The sequence below is a fragment of the Cherax quadricarinatus genome, chromosome 95 (assembly GCF_038502225.1).
Source record: "Cherax quadricarinatus isolate ZL_2023a chromosome 95, ASM3850222v1, whole genome shotgun sequence".
Taxonomy (NCBI): domain Eukaryota; kingdom Metazoa; phylum Arthropoda; class Malacostraca; order Decapoda; family Parastacidae; genus Cherax; species Cherax quadricarinatus.
The window spans coordinates 5,776,438-5,793,129 of NC_091386.1; the positions used below are offsets into that span (position 1 = coordinate 5,776,438).

Here is a 16,692-nt window from a genome sequence, read left to right on the forward strand (position 1 = left end):
CGTAAGGTAGACCAAATCTCCCCTCACTTCAATTAATTTCCATCATTTCTCCTGACAATCAGAATGCCACGCTGGTGACAGCCCATCAGATGCATTCTAAAACACGTTCTTCCTTATCTAAGTGTAAATATTCCCCCAGGGAACACCAAAATAGACCGTCTAATTCATTCTAATGAGGACACTAGAGCACTCCAGGATGATCTGAGTAGACTGATGCAGTGGTCGGAGAAGTGGCAGATGCAGTTTAATATTGACAAATGCAAAGTTCTAAATGTTGGACAAGAAAATAACCATGACACATATAAACTAAATAATGTAGATCTTAATATTACTGATTGTGAAAAAGATTTAGGAGTTCTGGTTAGCAGTAATTTAAAACCAAGACAACAGTACATTAGTGTTGGCAATAAAGTTAACAGAATCCTTGGCTTCATATCTAGAAGTATAAATAATAGAAGTCCTCAGGTTGTTCTTCAACTCTATATATCCTTGGTTAGGCCTATAACAGGAGTCGTGAGGTTAGGCCTCATTTAGACTATGCTGCTCAGTTCTGGTCACAGTATTACAGAATGGATATAAATGTTCTGGACAACGTACAGAGGAGAATGACAAAGTTGATCCCATGTATCAGAAATCTTCCCTATGAGGATAGACTGAGGTACTGTCTATCCTACGAGGACAGACTTAGGGCCCTGTCTATCCTATTTTTTTTTTTTTTTTTTTTTTTTACACAGGGTTTGACAAGGTTAAGGATCCCTAGCTTTATTGACAGCTATATTACAGGTTAAGGATTCCTAACTTTATTGGCAAGCTAAGAGCTGTTACCTACATCAGCTCATTTGAAAGCATTTTTATTGTTATGAGACATACAAGTAGGGAACAGGATGAAGTTGGAGCCATCTGTGGGCCAGCTGAGGGCCATCTGTGGGCCAGCTGAGGGCCATCTGTGGGCCAGCTGAGGGCCATCTGTGGGCCAGCTGAGGGCCATCTGTGGGCCAGCTGAGGGCCATCTGTGGGCCAGCATTTTCATTTGATCAACTGACTTTATCTCGTTGACATCATTATGCTGTACGAATGTGTTCCATACTCGAGTCATCCTGGGTATATAGGATCTCGGATGGAGTGATGTTGTGGAGAAGGGTACAGCAAGAGTGAAGTTGCTGCTGGCTGCCCGTCTTGTGGCATAAAAGCTTGTTTCACGCTGTCCTCGAAGTGGATCCAAGTGTGGTATTTTGACAATATTGGCCTTGTACATAACAGTAAGGCCACCCACATCCCTCCTATGTTGAAGGCTCTGCTGAAATGACCAGATCTATCCAGGATGGGTCCAGGCGAGAGATGAGACGTCTTGCTCTGTTCTCTAGACTGAGGCCCTGAATCTGCACTCTCTAGAAAGACGTAGAATTAGGGGGGATATGATTGAGGTGTATAAATGGAAGACAGGAATAAATAAAGGGGATGTAAATAGCGTGTTAAAAATATCTAGCCAAGACAGGACTCGCAGCAATGGTTTTAAGTTGGAAAAATTCCTGTTCAGGAAGGATATAGGAAAGCACTGGTTTGGTAATAGAGTTGTGGATGAGTGGAACAAATTCCCCAGTACAGTTATAGAAGCTAAAACCTTGTGTAGCTTTAAAAATAGGTTGCATAAATATATGAGTGGGTGTGGGCGGGTGTGAGTTGGACCTGACTAGCTTGTGGTAATAGGTCTGATGCTGTGCTCCTTCGTTAAGTGGATGTGACCTGGACCTGAGTAGGTTGGGTCAGTGGCATTGGCCGGGAGGTGACTTGGACCTGCCTCTCATGGGCCAGTAGGCCTGCTGCAGTGTTCCTTATGTTCTTATGAGTGGCAGAAAGAACCAAGTGAGACAGGAAGCACCAGCAGTGGAAGGAAGCACCTGGAGTGGCAGGAAGCACCTGGAGTGGCAAGAAGCTCCAGGTGAGACAGGAAGAACCAGGAGTGACAGGAAGCACCAGGTGAGGCAGGAAGCACCATGTGAGGCAGGAAGCACCAGGTGAGGTAGGAAGCACCAGGTGTGGCAGGAAGCACCAGGTGAGGCAGGAAGCACCATGTGAGGCAGGAAGCACCAGGTGAGGTAGGAAGCACCAGGTGTGGCAGGAAGTACCAGGTGAGGCAGGAAGCACCAGGTGTGGCAGGAAGCAGCAGGTGTGGCAGGAAGTACCAGGTGAAGCAGGAAGCACCAGGTGAGGCAGGAAGCACCAGGTATGACAGGAAGCACCAGGTGTGGCTGAATGCTCCAGGTACGGCAGGAAGCACCAAGTATGGCAGGAAGCATAAGGTGTGGCAGGAAGCACCAGGTGTGGCAGGAAGCACCAGGTGTGGCAAGACGCACCAGGAGTAGCAGGAAGCACCGGGTGGGCAGGAAGAACCAGGAGTGGCAGGAAACACCAGGCGTGGCAGGAAGCACCAGGAGTGGCAGGAAGCACCAGATGGAGCAGGAAGCACCAGGAGTGGCAGAAAGCACTGGGTGGAGTAGGAAGCACCAGGAGTGGGACGAAGCACCAGGTGTGACAGGAAGCACCAGGAGTGGCAGGAAGCAGCAGGTGAGGCAGGAAGCACCAGGTGAGCCAGGAAGCATTAGGTGTGGCAGGAAGCACCAGGTGTCGCAGGAAGCACTGATTGGCAGAAAGCACCAGGTGTGGCAGGAAGCACCAGGAGTGGCAGGAAACACTAGGAGTGGTAGGAAGCACCAGGTGTGGCAAGAAGCACTACGAGTAGTAGGAAGGTGTGGCAGGAAACACTACGAGTAGTAGGAAGCACCGGATGTGGCAGGAAGCAACAAGTGAGCCAGGAATCACCATTTGAATCAGGAAGCACCAGGTGAACCATGACGCGCCAGGTGAATCAGGAAGCACCAGGTGAACCATGACGCGCCAGGTGAATCAGGAAGCACCAGGTGAACCAAGAAGCACAAGGAAAATCAGAAAGCACCAGGTGAACCATGAAGCACCAGGTGAATCAGGAAGCACCAGGTGAATCAGGAAGCACCAGGTGAAACAGGAAGCACCGGGTGAACTAGGAAACACCAGGTGAATCAGGAAGCACAAGGTGAACCAGGAAGCACCAGGTGAACCTGGAAGCACCTGGTGAACCAGGAAGCACCAGGTGAATCAGGAAGCACCAGGTGAACCAGGAATCACCTAGTGAAGCAGGAAGCACCATGTGAACCATGGAGCACCGGGTGAACCAGGAAACACCAGGTGAATCAGGAAGCACAAGGTGAACCAGGAAGCACCAGGTGAACCAGGAAGCACCAGGTAAATCAGGAAGCACCGTATGAATCAGAAAGCACCAGGTGAACCAGAAAGCACCAGGTGAGCCAGAAAGCACCAGGTGAGCCGGGAAGCACCTAGCGAACCAGGAAGCACCATGTGAACCATGAAGCACCGGGTGAACCAGGAAACACCAGGTGAATCAGGAAGCACAAAGTGAACCAGGAAGCACCAGGTGAACCTGGAAGCACCTGGTGAACCAGGAAGCACCAGGTGAATCACGAAACACCAGGTGAATCAGGAAGCACCAGGTGAACCAGGTAGCACCAGGCGAACCAAGAAGCACCAGGTGAACCAGGACGCACCGGGTGAACCAGGAAGCACATAGTGATCCAGGAATCACCAGGTGAACCAGGAATCATCAGGCGAACCAGGAATCACCCGGTGAATCAGGAATCACCAGGTGAACCAGGAAACATCGAGTGAATCAGGAAGCACCAGGTGAACCAGGAAGCACCAGGTGAACCAGAAAGTACCAGGTGAACCAGGAATCACCTAGTGAACCAGGAAGCACCATGTGAACCATGAAGCACCGGGTGAACCAGGAAACACCAGGTGAATCAAGAAGCACAAATATGAACCCAGGAAGCACCAGGTGAACCAGGAAGCACCAGGTAAACCAGGAAGCACCGTATAAATCAGAAAGCACCAGGTGAACCAGAAAGCACCAGGTGAGCCGGGAAGCACCTAGTGAACCAGGAAGCACCATGTGAACCATGAACCACCGGGTGAACCAGGAAACACCAGGTGAATCAGGAAGCACAAGGTGAACCAGGAAGCACCAGGTGAACCTGGAAGCACCTGGTGAACCAGGAAGCACCAGGTGAATCAGGAAGCACCAGGCGAACCAGGAAGCACCAGGTGAACCTGGACGCACCGGGTGAACCAGGAAGCACATAGTGAACCAGGAATCACCAGGTGAACCAGGAATCACCAGGTGAACCAGGAATCACCCGGTGAATCAGGAATCACCAGGTGAACCAGGAAACATCGAGTGAATCAGGAAGCACCAGGTGAACCAGGAAGCACAAGGTGAACCACGAAGCATCAGTTAAACCAGGAAGCAAAATATGAATCAGAAAGCACCAGGTGAACCAGAAAGCACCAGGTGAGCCGGGAAGCACCTAGTGAACCAGGAATGACCAGGTGAACCAGGAATCACCAGGTGAACCAGGAAGCACCGGGTGAATCAGGAAGCACCAGGTGAACCAGGAAGCACAAGGTGAACCAGGAAGCACCAGATGAACCAGGAATCACCAGGTGACCCAGGAATCACCAAGTGAACCAGGGAGCACCGGGTGAACCAGGAAGCACCGGGTGAACCAGGAAGCACCAAGTGAGCCAGGAAGCACCAGGTGAACCAAGAAGCACCTAGTAAACCAGGACTCACCAGGTGAACCAGGAATCACCAGCTGAACCAGGAAGCACCAGGTGACTCAGGAAGCACCGTATGAACCAGGAAGCACCAGGTGAACCAAGAAGCACTATGTGAACCATGACGCACCGGGTGAACCAGGAAGAACCTAGTGAACCAGGAATCACCATGTGAACCAGGAATCACCAGGTAAACCAGGAATCACCAGGTGAACCAGGAATCACCAGGTGAACCAGGAAACATCGAGTGAACCAGGAAGCACCAGGTGAACTAGGATGCACCAGGTGAACCAGGAAGCACTGGGTGAACCAGGAAGCACCAGGTGAACCAGGAAGCACCAGGTAAACCAAGAAGCACCGTATGAGCCCGGAAGCACCAGGTGAACCAGAAAGCACCAGGTGAACCGGGAAGCACCTAGTGAACCAGGAATGACCAGGTGAATCAGGAATCACCAGGTGAACCGGGAAGCACCGGATGAACCAGGAAGCACCAGGTGAACCAAGAAGCACCAGGTGAACCAGGAAGCACCAGATGAACCAGGAATCACCAGGTGACCCAGGAATCACCAGGTGAACCAGGGAGCACTGGGTGAACCATGAAGCACCATGTGAACCAGGAAGCACAAGGTGAACCAGGAAGCACCGGTTGAACCAGGAAGCACCAGGTGAACCAGAAAGCACAAAGTGAGCCAGGAAGCACCAGGTGAACCAAGAAGCACCTAGTGAACCAGGACTCACCAGGTGAGCCAGGAAGCACCTGGTGAACCAGGAATCACCAGCTGAACCAGGAAGCACCAGGTGACTCAGGAAGCACCATGTGAACCAGGAAGCACCAGGTGAATCAGGATGCACCAGGTGAACCAGGAATCATCAGGTGAACCAGGAAGCACCAGGTTAACCAGGAAGCACCAGGTGAACCAGGAATCATCAGGTGAACCAGGAAGCATCAGGTGAACCATTAAGCACCAGGTGAATCAGGAAGCTCCAGGTGAACCAGGAAGCACCATGTGAACCAGGAAGCACCAGGTGAACCAGGAATCACAAGGTGAACCAGGAAGCACCAGGTGAACCAGGAAGCACCAGGTGAACCTTTAAGCACCAGGTGAATCAGGAAGCTCCAGGTGAACCAGGAAGCACCAGGTGAACCAGGAATCACCAGGTGAACCACGAAGCACCAGGTGAACCACGAAGCACCAGGAACCACGAAGCACCAGGTGAACCAGGAAGCACCAGGTTAACCAGGAAGCACCAGGTTAACCAGGAAGCACCAAGTGAACCACGAAGCACCAGGTTAACCAGGAAGCACCAGGTTAACCACAAAGCACCAGGTTAACCAGGAAGCACCAGTTTAACCAGGAAGCACCAGGTGAACCACGAAGCACCAAGTGAACCAGGAAGCACCAAGTGAACCAGGAAGCACGAGGTTAACCAGGAAGCACCAGGTGAACCACGAAGCACCAAGTGAACCAGGAAGCACCAAGTGAACCAGGAAGCACCAAGTGAACCAGGAAGCACCAAGTGAACCATGAAGCACCAGGTGAACCAGGAAACCCCAAGTGAACCACGAAGCACCAAGTGAACCAGGAAGCACCAAGTGAACCAGGAAGCACCAAGTTAACCAGGAAGCACCAAGTGAAACAGGAAGCACCAAGTGAACCAGGAAGCACCAGGTGAACCAGGAAGCACCAAGTGAACCAGGAATCACCAGGTGAACCAGGAAGCACCAAGTGAACCAGGAAGCACTAGTTGAACCAGGAAGCACCAAGTGAACCAGGAAGCACCAGGTGAACCAGGAAGCACCAGGTGAACCAGAAAGCTCCAAGTGAACCACGATGAACCAGGTGAACCACGAAGCACCAGGTGAACCAGGAATCACCAGCTGAACCAGGAACCACCAGGTGAACCAGGAAGCACCAGCTGAACCAGGAAGCACCAGGTGAACCAGGAAGCACCAAGTGAACCAGGAAGCACCAAGTGAACCACGAAGCACCAGGTTAACCAGGAAGCACCAGGTTAACCACGAAGCACCAGGTTAACCAGGAAGCACCAGGTTAACCAGGAAGCACCAGGTGAACCACGAAGCACCAAGTGAACCAGGAAGCACCAAGTGAACCAGGAAGCACCAGGTTAACCAGGAAGCACCAGCTGAACCACGAAGCACCAAGTGAACCAGGAAGCACCAAGTGAACCAGGAAGCACCAAGTGAACCAGGAATCACCAAGTGAACCAGGAAGCACCAGGTGAACCAGGAAGCACAAGGTGAACCACGAAGCACCAAGTGAACCAGGAAGCACCAGGTGAACCAGGAAGCACCAGGTGAACCACGAAGCACCAAGTGAACCAGGAAGCACCAAGTGAACCAGGAAGCACCAGGTGAACCACGAAGCACCAAGTGAACCAGGAAGCACCAGGTGAACCAGGAAGCACCAGGTGAACCAGGAAGCACCAGGTGAACCAGGAAGCACCAGGTGAACCACGAAGCACCAAGTGAACCAGGAAGCACCAAGTGAACCAGGAAGCACCAAGTGAACCACGAAGCACCAAGTGAACCAGGAAGCACCAGGTGAACCAGGAAGCGCCAAGTGAACCAGGAAGCACCAGGTGAACCAGGAAGCACCAAGTGAACCAGGAAGCACCAAGTGAACCAGGAAGCACCAAGTGAACCAGGAAGCACCAAGTGAACCAGGAAGCACCAAGTGAACCAGGAAGCACCAAGTGAACCAGGAAGCACCAAGTGAATCAGGAAGCACCAAGTGAACCAGGAAGCACCAGGTGAACCAGGAAGCACCAAGTGAACCAGGAAGCACCAAGTGAACCAGGAAGCACCAGGTGAAGCACCAAGTGAACCAGGTGAAGCACCAAGTGAACCAGGAAGCACCAAGTGAACCAGGAAGCACAAGGTGAAGCACCAAGTGAACCAGGTGAAGCACCAAGTGAACCAGGAAGCACAAGGTGAACCACGAAGCACCAAGTGAACCAGGAAGCACCAGGTGAACCAGGAAGCACCAGGTGAACCACGAAGCACCAAGTGAACCAGGAAGCACCAAGTGAACCAGGAAGCACCAGGTGAACCACGAAGCACCAAGTGAACCAGGAAGCACCAGGTGAACCAGGAAGCACCAGGTGAACCAGGAAGCACCAGGTGAACCAGGAAGCACCAGGTGAACCACGAAGCACCAAGTGAACCAGGAAGCACCAAGTGAACCAGGAAGCACCAAGTGAACCACGAAGCACCAAGTGAACCAGGAAGCACCAGGTGAACCAGGAAGCGCCAAGTGAACCAGGAAGCACCAGGTGAACCAGGAAGCACCAAGTGAACCAGGAAGCACCAAGTGAACCAGGAAGCACCAAGTGAACCAGGAAGCACCAAGTGAACCAGGAAGCACCAAGTGAACCAGGAAGCACCAAGTGAACCAGGAAGCACCAAGTGAACCAGGAAGCACCAGGTGAAGCACCAAGTGAACCAGGAAGCACCAAGTGAACCAGGAAGCACCAGGTGAACCAGGAAGTACCAAGTGAACCAGGAAGCACCAAGTGAACCAGGAAGCACCAGGTGAAGCACCAAGTGAACCAGGTGAAGCACCAAGTGAACCAGGAAGCACCAAGTGAACCAGGAAGCACCAGGTGAAGCACCAAGTGAACCAGGTGAAGCACCAAGTGAACCACGTGAAGCACCAAGTGAACCAGGAAGCACCAAGTGAACCAGGAAGCACCAGGTGAAGCACCAATTGAACCAGGTGAAGCACCAATTGAACCAGGAAGCACCAAGTGAACCAGGAAGCACCAGGTGAAGCACCAAGTGAACCAGGTGAAGCACCAAGTGAACCAGGTGAAGCACCAAGTGAACCAGGAAGCACCAGGTGAACCAGGAAGCACCAAGTGAACCAGGAAGCACCAAGTGAACCAGGAAGCACCAGGTGAAGCACCAAGTGAACCAGGTGAAGCACCAAGTGAACCAGGAAGCACCAAGTGAACCAGGAAGCACCAGGTGAAGCACCAAGTGAACCAGGTGAAGCACCAAGTGAACCAGGTGAAGCACCAAGTGAACCAGGAAGCACCAAGTGAACGAGGAAGCACCAGGTGAAGCACCAAGTGAACCAGGTGAAGCACCAAGTGAACCAGGAAGCACCAAGTGAACCAGGAAGCACCAGGTGAAGCACCAAGTGAACCAGGTGAAGCACCAAGTGAACCAGGTGAAGCACCAAGTGAACCAGGAAGCACCAAGTGAACCAGGAAGCACCAGGTGAAGCACCAAGTGAACCAGGTGAAGCACCAAGTGAACCAGGGAGCACCAAGTGAACCAGGAAGCACCAGGTGAAGCACCAAGTGAACCAGGTGAAGCACCAAGTGAACCAGGAAGCACCAGGTGAAGCACCAAGTGAACCAAGTGAAGCACCAAGTGAACCAGGTGAAGCACCAAGTGAACCAGGAAGCACCAAGTGAACCAGGAAGCACCAGGTGAAGCACCAAGTGAACCAGGTGAAGCACCAAGTGAACCAGGAAGCACCAAGTGAACCAGGAAGCACCAAGTGAACCAGGAAGCACCAAGTGAACCAGGAAGCACCAAGTGAACCAGGAAGCACCAAGTGAACCAGGAAGCACCAGGAGTGGATCACTGGGTTAATCCCTCACAGCTCACAGTGGGAGCAATCATAAATCCCCGTTAATCCCCGTTAATCTCCCAGGTATCCCTCAGAAGGAATATAAATCCTCCATCAACCTCGGCTCGACCTGAGGTCCTCTTCAGTGGGTTAGTGAGGCTTAGTTTACTCCCTTTTTATAAACATAACGATGGGCTCTTGATCCGAGGTACGGGAGGTTGCTTCCCTTTCCTGGGATCGACTCCTGATCGTGTGGGTTCCTAGATGTTGAAGGGCTCTTGATCCAAGGAATTGAAGCTGCTCTCCCCTTCCAAGGATCGAATATTATTGCCTTCCATTACCATAATAATAATTAATAATGATAATTAATATTAATAATACTAATAATAATAATTAATAATGATAATTAATAATAATAATAATAATAATAATAATAATAATAATAATTAATAATGATAATTAATAATAATACTACTACTAATAATAATAAATAATATTAATTAATAATAATTAATATTAATAATACTACTAATAATAAAAATTATTAATTATAATAATTAATAATAATAATAATAAAAAAATAATAATAATAATTAATATTAATGATAATAAAAAATAATAATTAATATTAATAATAATTAATAACAGTAATTAATAATTATAAATTTATAATAATAATTATTATATTTCAATAATAATAACTTAAGACAAAAATGTTAATTAATAAAAATACAATAATTTTCTCTATGTTTTATTACACATTTTATTAATATAAATAAATACAAATTTTTGGTAAGAAAGAAAATTATGTAGATTATTATATGTAAATTATTATATGTAAATTATTATATGTAGATTGTTATATGTAGATTATTATATGTAGATTGTTATATGTAGATTATTATATGTAGATTATTATATGTAGATTATTATATGTAAATTATTATATGTAGATTGTTATATGTAGATTATTATATGTAGATTGTTATATGTAGATTATTATATGTAGATTATTATATGTAGATTATTATATGTAAATTATTATATGTAGATTGTTATATGTAGATTATTATATGTAGATTGTTATATGTAGATTATTATATGTAGATTATTATATGTAGATTATTATATGTAAATTATTATATGTAGATTGTTATATGTAGATTATTATATGTAGATTGTTATATGTAGATTATTATATGTAGATTATTATATGTAGATTATTATATGTAGATTATTATATGTAGATTGTTATATGTAGATTATTATATGTAAATTATTATATGTAAATTATTATATGTAAATTATTATATGTAGATTGTTATATGTAAATTATTATATGTAGATTGTTATATGTAGTTTGTTATATGTAGATTGTTATATGTAGTTTGTTATATGTAGTTTGTTATATGTAGATTGTTATATGTAGATTGTTATATGTAGTTTGTTATATGTAGTTTGTTATATGTAGATTGTTATATGTAGATTGTTATATGTAGTTTGTTATATGTAGTTTGTTATATGTAGATTGTTATATGTAGTTTGTTATATGTAGTTTGTTATATGTAGTTTGTTATATGTAGTTTGTTATATGTAGTTTGTTATATGTAGTTTGTTATATGTAGATTGTTATATGTAGATTGTTATATGTAGTTTGTTATATGTAGTTTGTTATATGTAGATTGTTATATGTAGTTTGTTATATGTAGTTTGTTATATGTAGTTTGTTATATGTAGTTTGTTATATGTAGTTTGTTATATGTAGTTTGTTATATGTAGATTGTTATATGTAGTTTGTTATATGTAGTTTGTTATATGTAGATTGTTATATGTAGTTTGTTATATGTAGTTTGTTATATGTAGTTTGTTATATGTAGTTTGTTATATGTAGATTGTTATATGTAGTTTGTTATATGTAGTTTGTTATATGTAGATTGTTATATGTAGTTTGTTATATGTAGTTTGTTATATGTAGTTTGTTATATGTAGTTTGTTATATGTAGTTTGTTATATGTAGATTGTTATATGTAGTTTGTTATATGTAGTTTGTTATATGTAGTTTGTTATATGTAGTTTGTTATATGTAGTTTGTTATATGTAGTTTGTTATATGTAGTTTGTTATATGTAGTTTGTTATATGTAGATTGTTATATGTAGATTGTTATATGAAGTTTGTTATATGTAGTTTGTTATATGTAGTTTGTTATATGTAGTTTGTTATATGTAGTTTGTTATATGTAGTTTGTTATATGTAGTTTGTTATATGTAGTTTGTTATATGTAGTTTGTTATATGTAGTTTGTTATATGTAGTTTGTTATATGTAGTTTGTTATATGTAGTTTGTTATATGTAGATTGTTATATGTAGTTTGTTATATGTAGATTGTTATATGTAGTTTGTTATATGTAGTTTGTTATATGTAGATTGTTATATGTAGTTTGTTATATGTAGTTTGTTATATGTAGTTTGTTATATGTAGTTTGTTATATGTAGATTGTTATATGTAGTTTGTTATATGTAGATTGTTATATGTAGTTTGTTATATGTAGTTTGTTATATGTAGATTGTTATATGTAGTTTGTTATATGTAGTTTGTTATATGTAGTTTGTTATATGTAGTTTGTTATATGTAGTTTGTTATATGTAGTTTGTTATATGTAGTTTGTTATATGTAGTTTGTTATATGTAGATTGTTATATGTAGATTGTTATATGTAGTTTGTTATATGTAGTTTGTTATATGTAGTTTGTTATATGTAGTTTGTTATATGTAGTTTGTTATATGTAGTTTGTTATATGTAGTTTGTTATATGTAGTTTGTTATATGTAGTTTGTTATATGTAGTTTGTTATATGTAGTTTGTTATATGTAGTTTGTTATATGTAGTTTGTTATATGTAGATTGTTATATGTAGATTGTTATATGTAGATTGTTATATGTAGATTGTTATATGTAGTTTGTTATATGTAGTTTGTTATATGTAGTTTGTTATATGTAGTTTGTTATATGTAGTTTGTTATATGTAGTTTGTTATATGTAGATTGTTATATGTAGATTGTTATATGTAGTTTGTTATATGTAGTTTGTTATATGTAGTTTGTTATATGTAGTTTGTTATATGTAGTTTGTTATATGTAGTTTGTTATATGTAGTTTGTTATATGTAGTTTGTTATATGTAGTGTGTTATATGTAGAGGAGGCGACGAGGTGGTTATCAGTGAGATTGTTAAGGGTAACTGGTATTATTGTCGGTGACCGTGACTCAACCCCTGTGACCTGGTGTAGGTGACCACACTGTGTAGGTGTGTGTGTGTGTACTGGTGTACATGTATGTGTGTATACACAATGCGGGTGTATATATATACATATATACATACACGTATACACATACATACACACACATATACACATAAATACACACACACACACACACACACACACACACAACACACACACACACACACACACACACACACACACACACACACACACACACAACGCACACACCCACACACACACACACACAACACACACAACACACACACACACACACACACACACACACACACACACACACACACACACACACACACACACACACACACACACACACACACACACACACACACAACGCACACACCCACACACACACACACACAACACACACAACACACACACACACACACACACACACACACACACACACACACACACACACACACACACACACACACACCCACACACAACGCACACACACACACTCACACACACACAACAAACACAACACACACACACACACACACACACACACACACACACACACACACACACACACACACACACACACACACACACACACACAGACACCACACACACACACACACACACACACACACACCACACACACACACACACACACACACACACACACACACACACACACACACACACTCAGAAATAACTTAACATTAAGGACATTTAACACTGTGTATAGACATAATTTAACATTACGTACCCAGTTAAACACAACACCGACATTTTAGCACAGATTAACCCAATTTAACATACAATATATACAATTTAAAGCAGTTTAACCCAGTTTAACACACGATATATACAATTTAACACACAACATAGAAAATTTAGCAGAGATTAACCGAATTTAACACAAACATAGACAACTTAGCGCACATCATAGATAATTTAACACAATTTAACACACAGCACAGACAATTTAACACAATTTAACGAAATTTAACACAAAACACAGACCATTAAACACAATTTAACATAGTTTAACGCTATGCATTGAATTTCCACACAATACTGACAATTTAACGCAATTAAACACCCAACGCAGAAAATTTAACACAGTTTAACCCAATTCAGCACGAAACAAGAGAATTTAACACAATTTACCATAATTTAACACAATATCAGATAGAATTTAACACCAAGTAAGAGCCAAAATTGTTAATGACGTCTGGGATATTAATTTAACTTCTCACAATTTTAACAAATTTAACTGGAAAAACAAGAGAATTTAACATCCTGGAAGACAGTTAACATTATCTTAACATTCCAGAATGTTAACTTTATTAACACACACAAAATTTAACATCCTTTGAGAGAGTTAACATCCCAGTTAACATTTAACAGTTAACACACAGAATTTAACATCCTGGACAACAGAAGCAGCTTGGCGTTATGTTACTGTTGTGCACAACAGTAGAGGCCCCACGGGTGCACAGCAGCTGCCTCCCGCTGGCACTAACAGTCTGGTGGACCCTAGGGCAGTAAAAAATTCTGCTAGGCCTGGTCTGGCAATAGGCCTATGGAAACAGTCAACAGGTAATGTACAGGTACACCTGAGAGAGACGTTGTAGGGGCGCTGACCCCCTAGTGTAAGGGGTTAAATCCGGGGTTTAACCTGTTGGAGGTTGTTAAACTCAGGGTTTAACCCCGTTATGGTTAATAAACCATGGGTTTAACCCCGTTATGGTTAATAAACCCAGGGTTTAACCCTGTTATGCATAATAAACCCAGGGTTTAACCCCGTTATGGTTAATAAACCCAGAGTTTAACCATGTTATGGTTAATAAACCCAGAGTTTAACCCCGTTGTGGGGTTAATAAACCCAGGGTTTATCACCGTTGTGGGGTTAATAAACCCAGGGTTTAACCCTGTTGTGGGTTTAACAAACCCAGGGTAACGGTAAGAGGTAGTTTTATCTGCGGTAATGGATCTCTGTAGAGCTCTTTCTGGAATATTCAGGACGAAAAGTGACTTGAAAGAGCTTTACATAGCGGTACACCTCTATAAAGCTCTACACAGAGCGAAACATGACTTGATAAAGCTCAACACAGCTTAACATGACTTGATAGAGCTCTGCATAGCTGAACACGATTGGTTAAAGCTCTACAGAGCAATAGATGCCTAGGTAAAGCTCTACACGGCGAAACATGTTTAGGATAAAGCTCTAGGTAGAGCTGAGCTCTCCCGATAAAATCCAGCTCTATCCTTACGTTCAATTTCTATTTTATTTTCTTACGCGTCACAAGGTCGTTCCGATATCCCGAATCCAAGCCAGGATAACCCGAATCCAAGCCAGGATAACCAGAATCCAAGCCAGGAGAACCCGAATCCAAGCCAGGATAACCCGAATCCAAGCCAGGATAACCAGAATCCAATGCCAGGATAGTATGAATCCAAGCCAGGATAACCTGAATCCAATGCCAGGATAACTCAAATCCAAGCAGGATAACTTGAATCAAAGCCAGGATAACACGAATCCAAGCCAGGATAGCACGAATCCAAGTCAGGATAACACGAATCCAAGACCAGGATAACAAAAACCCAAGCGGGGTGGCTTACTTTCACTTGAGACTTCGACTTGGCTTCAGAGACTTCGACTTGGCTTCAGAGACTTCGACTTGGCTTCAGAGACTTCGACTTGGCTTCAGAGACTTCGACTTGGCTTCAGAGACTTCGACTTGGCTTCAGAGACTTCGACTTCACGTGGAAGACTTCGACTCGGTCCTTCTTTAAGTATTTATTTTCCATTTGAGAAGCGTAAACATCGGTATCTCCTCTCGCACACACGACACTTCGAATTAGGGAGACGCGTGAGGGTTGTCGGTCTTGTTTACCTGGTCTGGGACCGAGGTAACAGAGAACATACACTCCACGCTTTTTCTCTCACCAAGACTTAATTAGTTTCCGCCTCGTTATCTCACGTTCAGTGATCTGATTTTGAGGATGTCTGAGAGTTTCACGTTCAGAGGCTTCGCACTGGCCAGGACTTCTGTCTTTCGTTGCTTATTCGTAACGTTCTTCGATGTTTTTACGTGCTTGAAGAAATCTGTACACAGTTTCTGTGTTTTCTTGACTTGATGATTCGTAACTAGCCGCTTCAAGCACTTGCTTCTTCTGCTACTGGAGGAGTGGCTGGTGGTTGAGGAGGAGGTGCTGATGGAGGTGGTGCTGTGAGGAGATGCTGTGGTTTTTGGGGTAAGGCTTGGGATTTGGTAGGCTTGAGGAACATTTTCATCCAGTGGCTTCCAGGAATAACGTCCTTCCAGCGGTGTCATCTCCTGGAAATCGAAGTTCCAGCGGCTGGAGTCTCTCTGACGAATCTTGACCATCTCTTCCTGCACGAACATGAGGCTGTGTTCGTGGTCTATGGGACCGAAGAGGCTTCTCCTGGTGTGGCCAATTCGGTCTTGGGTGTTCGTCGAACTGGGACCGAAGAGCTTCCTCCTGATGTGGCCAATTCGGTCCTGGGCATCGGTCGAACTGCCCAGGAGCTCACGTTGAGGCACCAGCATTGTGTCCATCACCAGTGGTACACACACATACACACTGTGGTTACTGTTCCCCAGGGGGCGGTAAACTCGTGCTGCAGCTGAGGCGGCTGTCGACCTGCAGCAAGCAGTGGACTGCTCTGCTATCCAGCGGTAAAATGTGGGCGGTCGTTGCCCTGTGCGCACGGATGGTTCACACAGCGGTGCGCTGTGACTAGCTCCCAGCCTCCAGCCACGGCAGCCAAAACTATTCTGACCAACGGGACGGCGCCGAGCCCAACGTAGGGGATAGGGGGTAGGAAGAGGAAAGGGGAGGGGAAGTGTGGGGGTGAGAGGGAAGAGGGGGGGAGAAAAGAAGGGGAGGAAAGAGGAAAGGACTGGGAGAGACCCAGGAAGCATTGTGTATACAGGGGAGAGGAGACGCACGTCCTGTTTTCGTCACTAAGGTGTTCATACTGAATTCAGAGCTCTAGATACAGGGAACTAGAGCGTCCCTGAAGCCCTATTACCTCCAACCGCCGTGGCGCTAACAGTTACGCGTTTAGAGAAACCAAAAATTGAGTGAACTTTTATACGAAGGAGGATATACCATTAGTGCGTTGGTACACTATTCCATACGAT

At 44.4% G+C, this 16,692-nt stretch overlaps 1 protein-coding gene across 1 annotated transcript; it reads right to left on the reverse strand.

The window, feature by feature from the left end:
* Positions 1–13,172: 13,172 nt before the first annotated feature.
* On the reverse strand, positions 13,173–16,306 carry LOC128703951 (cyclin-dependent kinase inhibitor 1-like). The gene has a single exon (XM_053798841.2). The coding sequence runs from the start codon at positions 16,102–16,104 to the stop codon at positions 15,496–15,498; it is 609 nt and encodes a 202-aa protein (XP_053654816.1). The 5' UTR covers positions 16,105–16,306; the 3' UTR covers positions 13,173–15,495.
* Between the last annotated feature and the right edge of the window lie 386 nt (positions 16,307–16,692).

Bases quoted from the DNA above. Each gene is read 5' to 3' on its own strand.
- LOC128703951 (XM_053798841.2), bottom strand. From the start codon at position 16,104: ATGGACACAATGCTGGTGCCTCAACGTGAGCTCCTGGGCAGTTCGACC.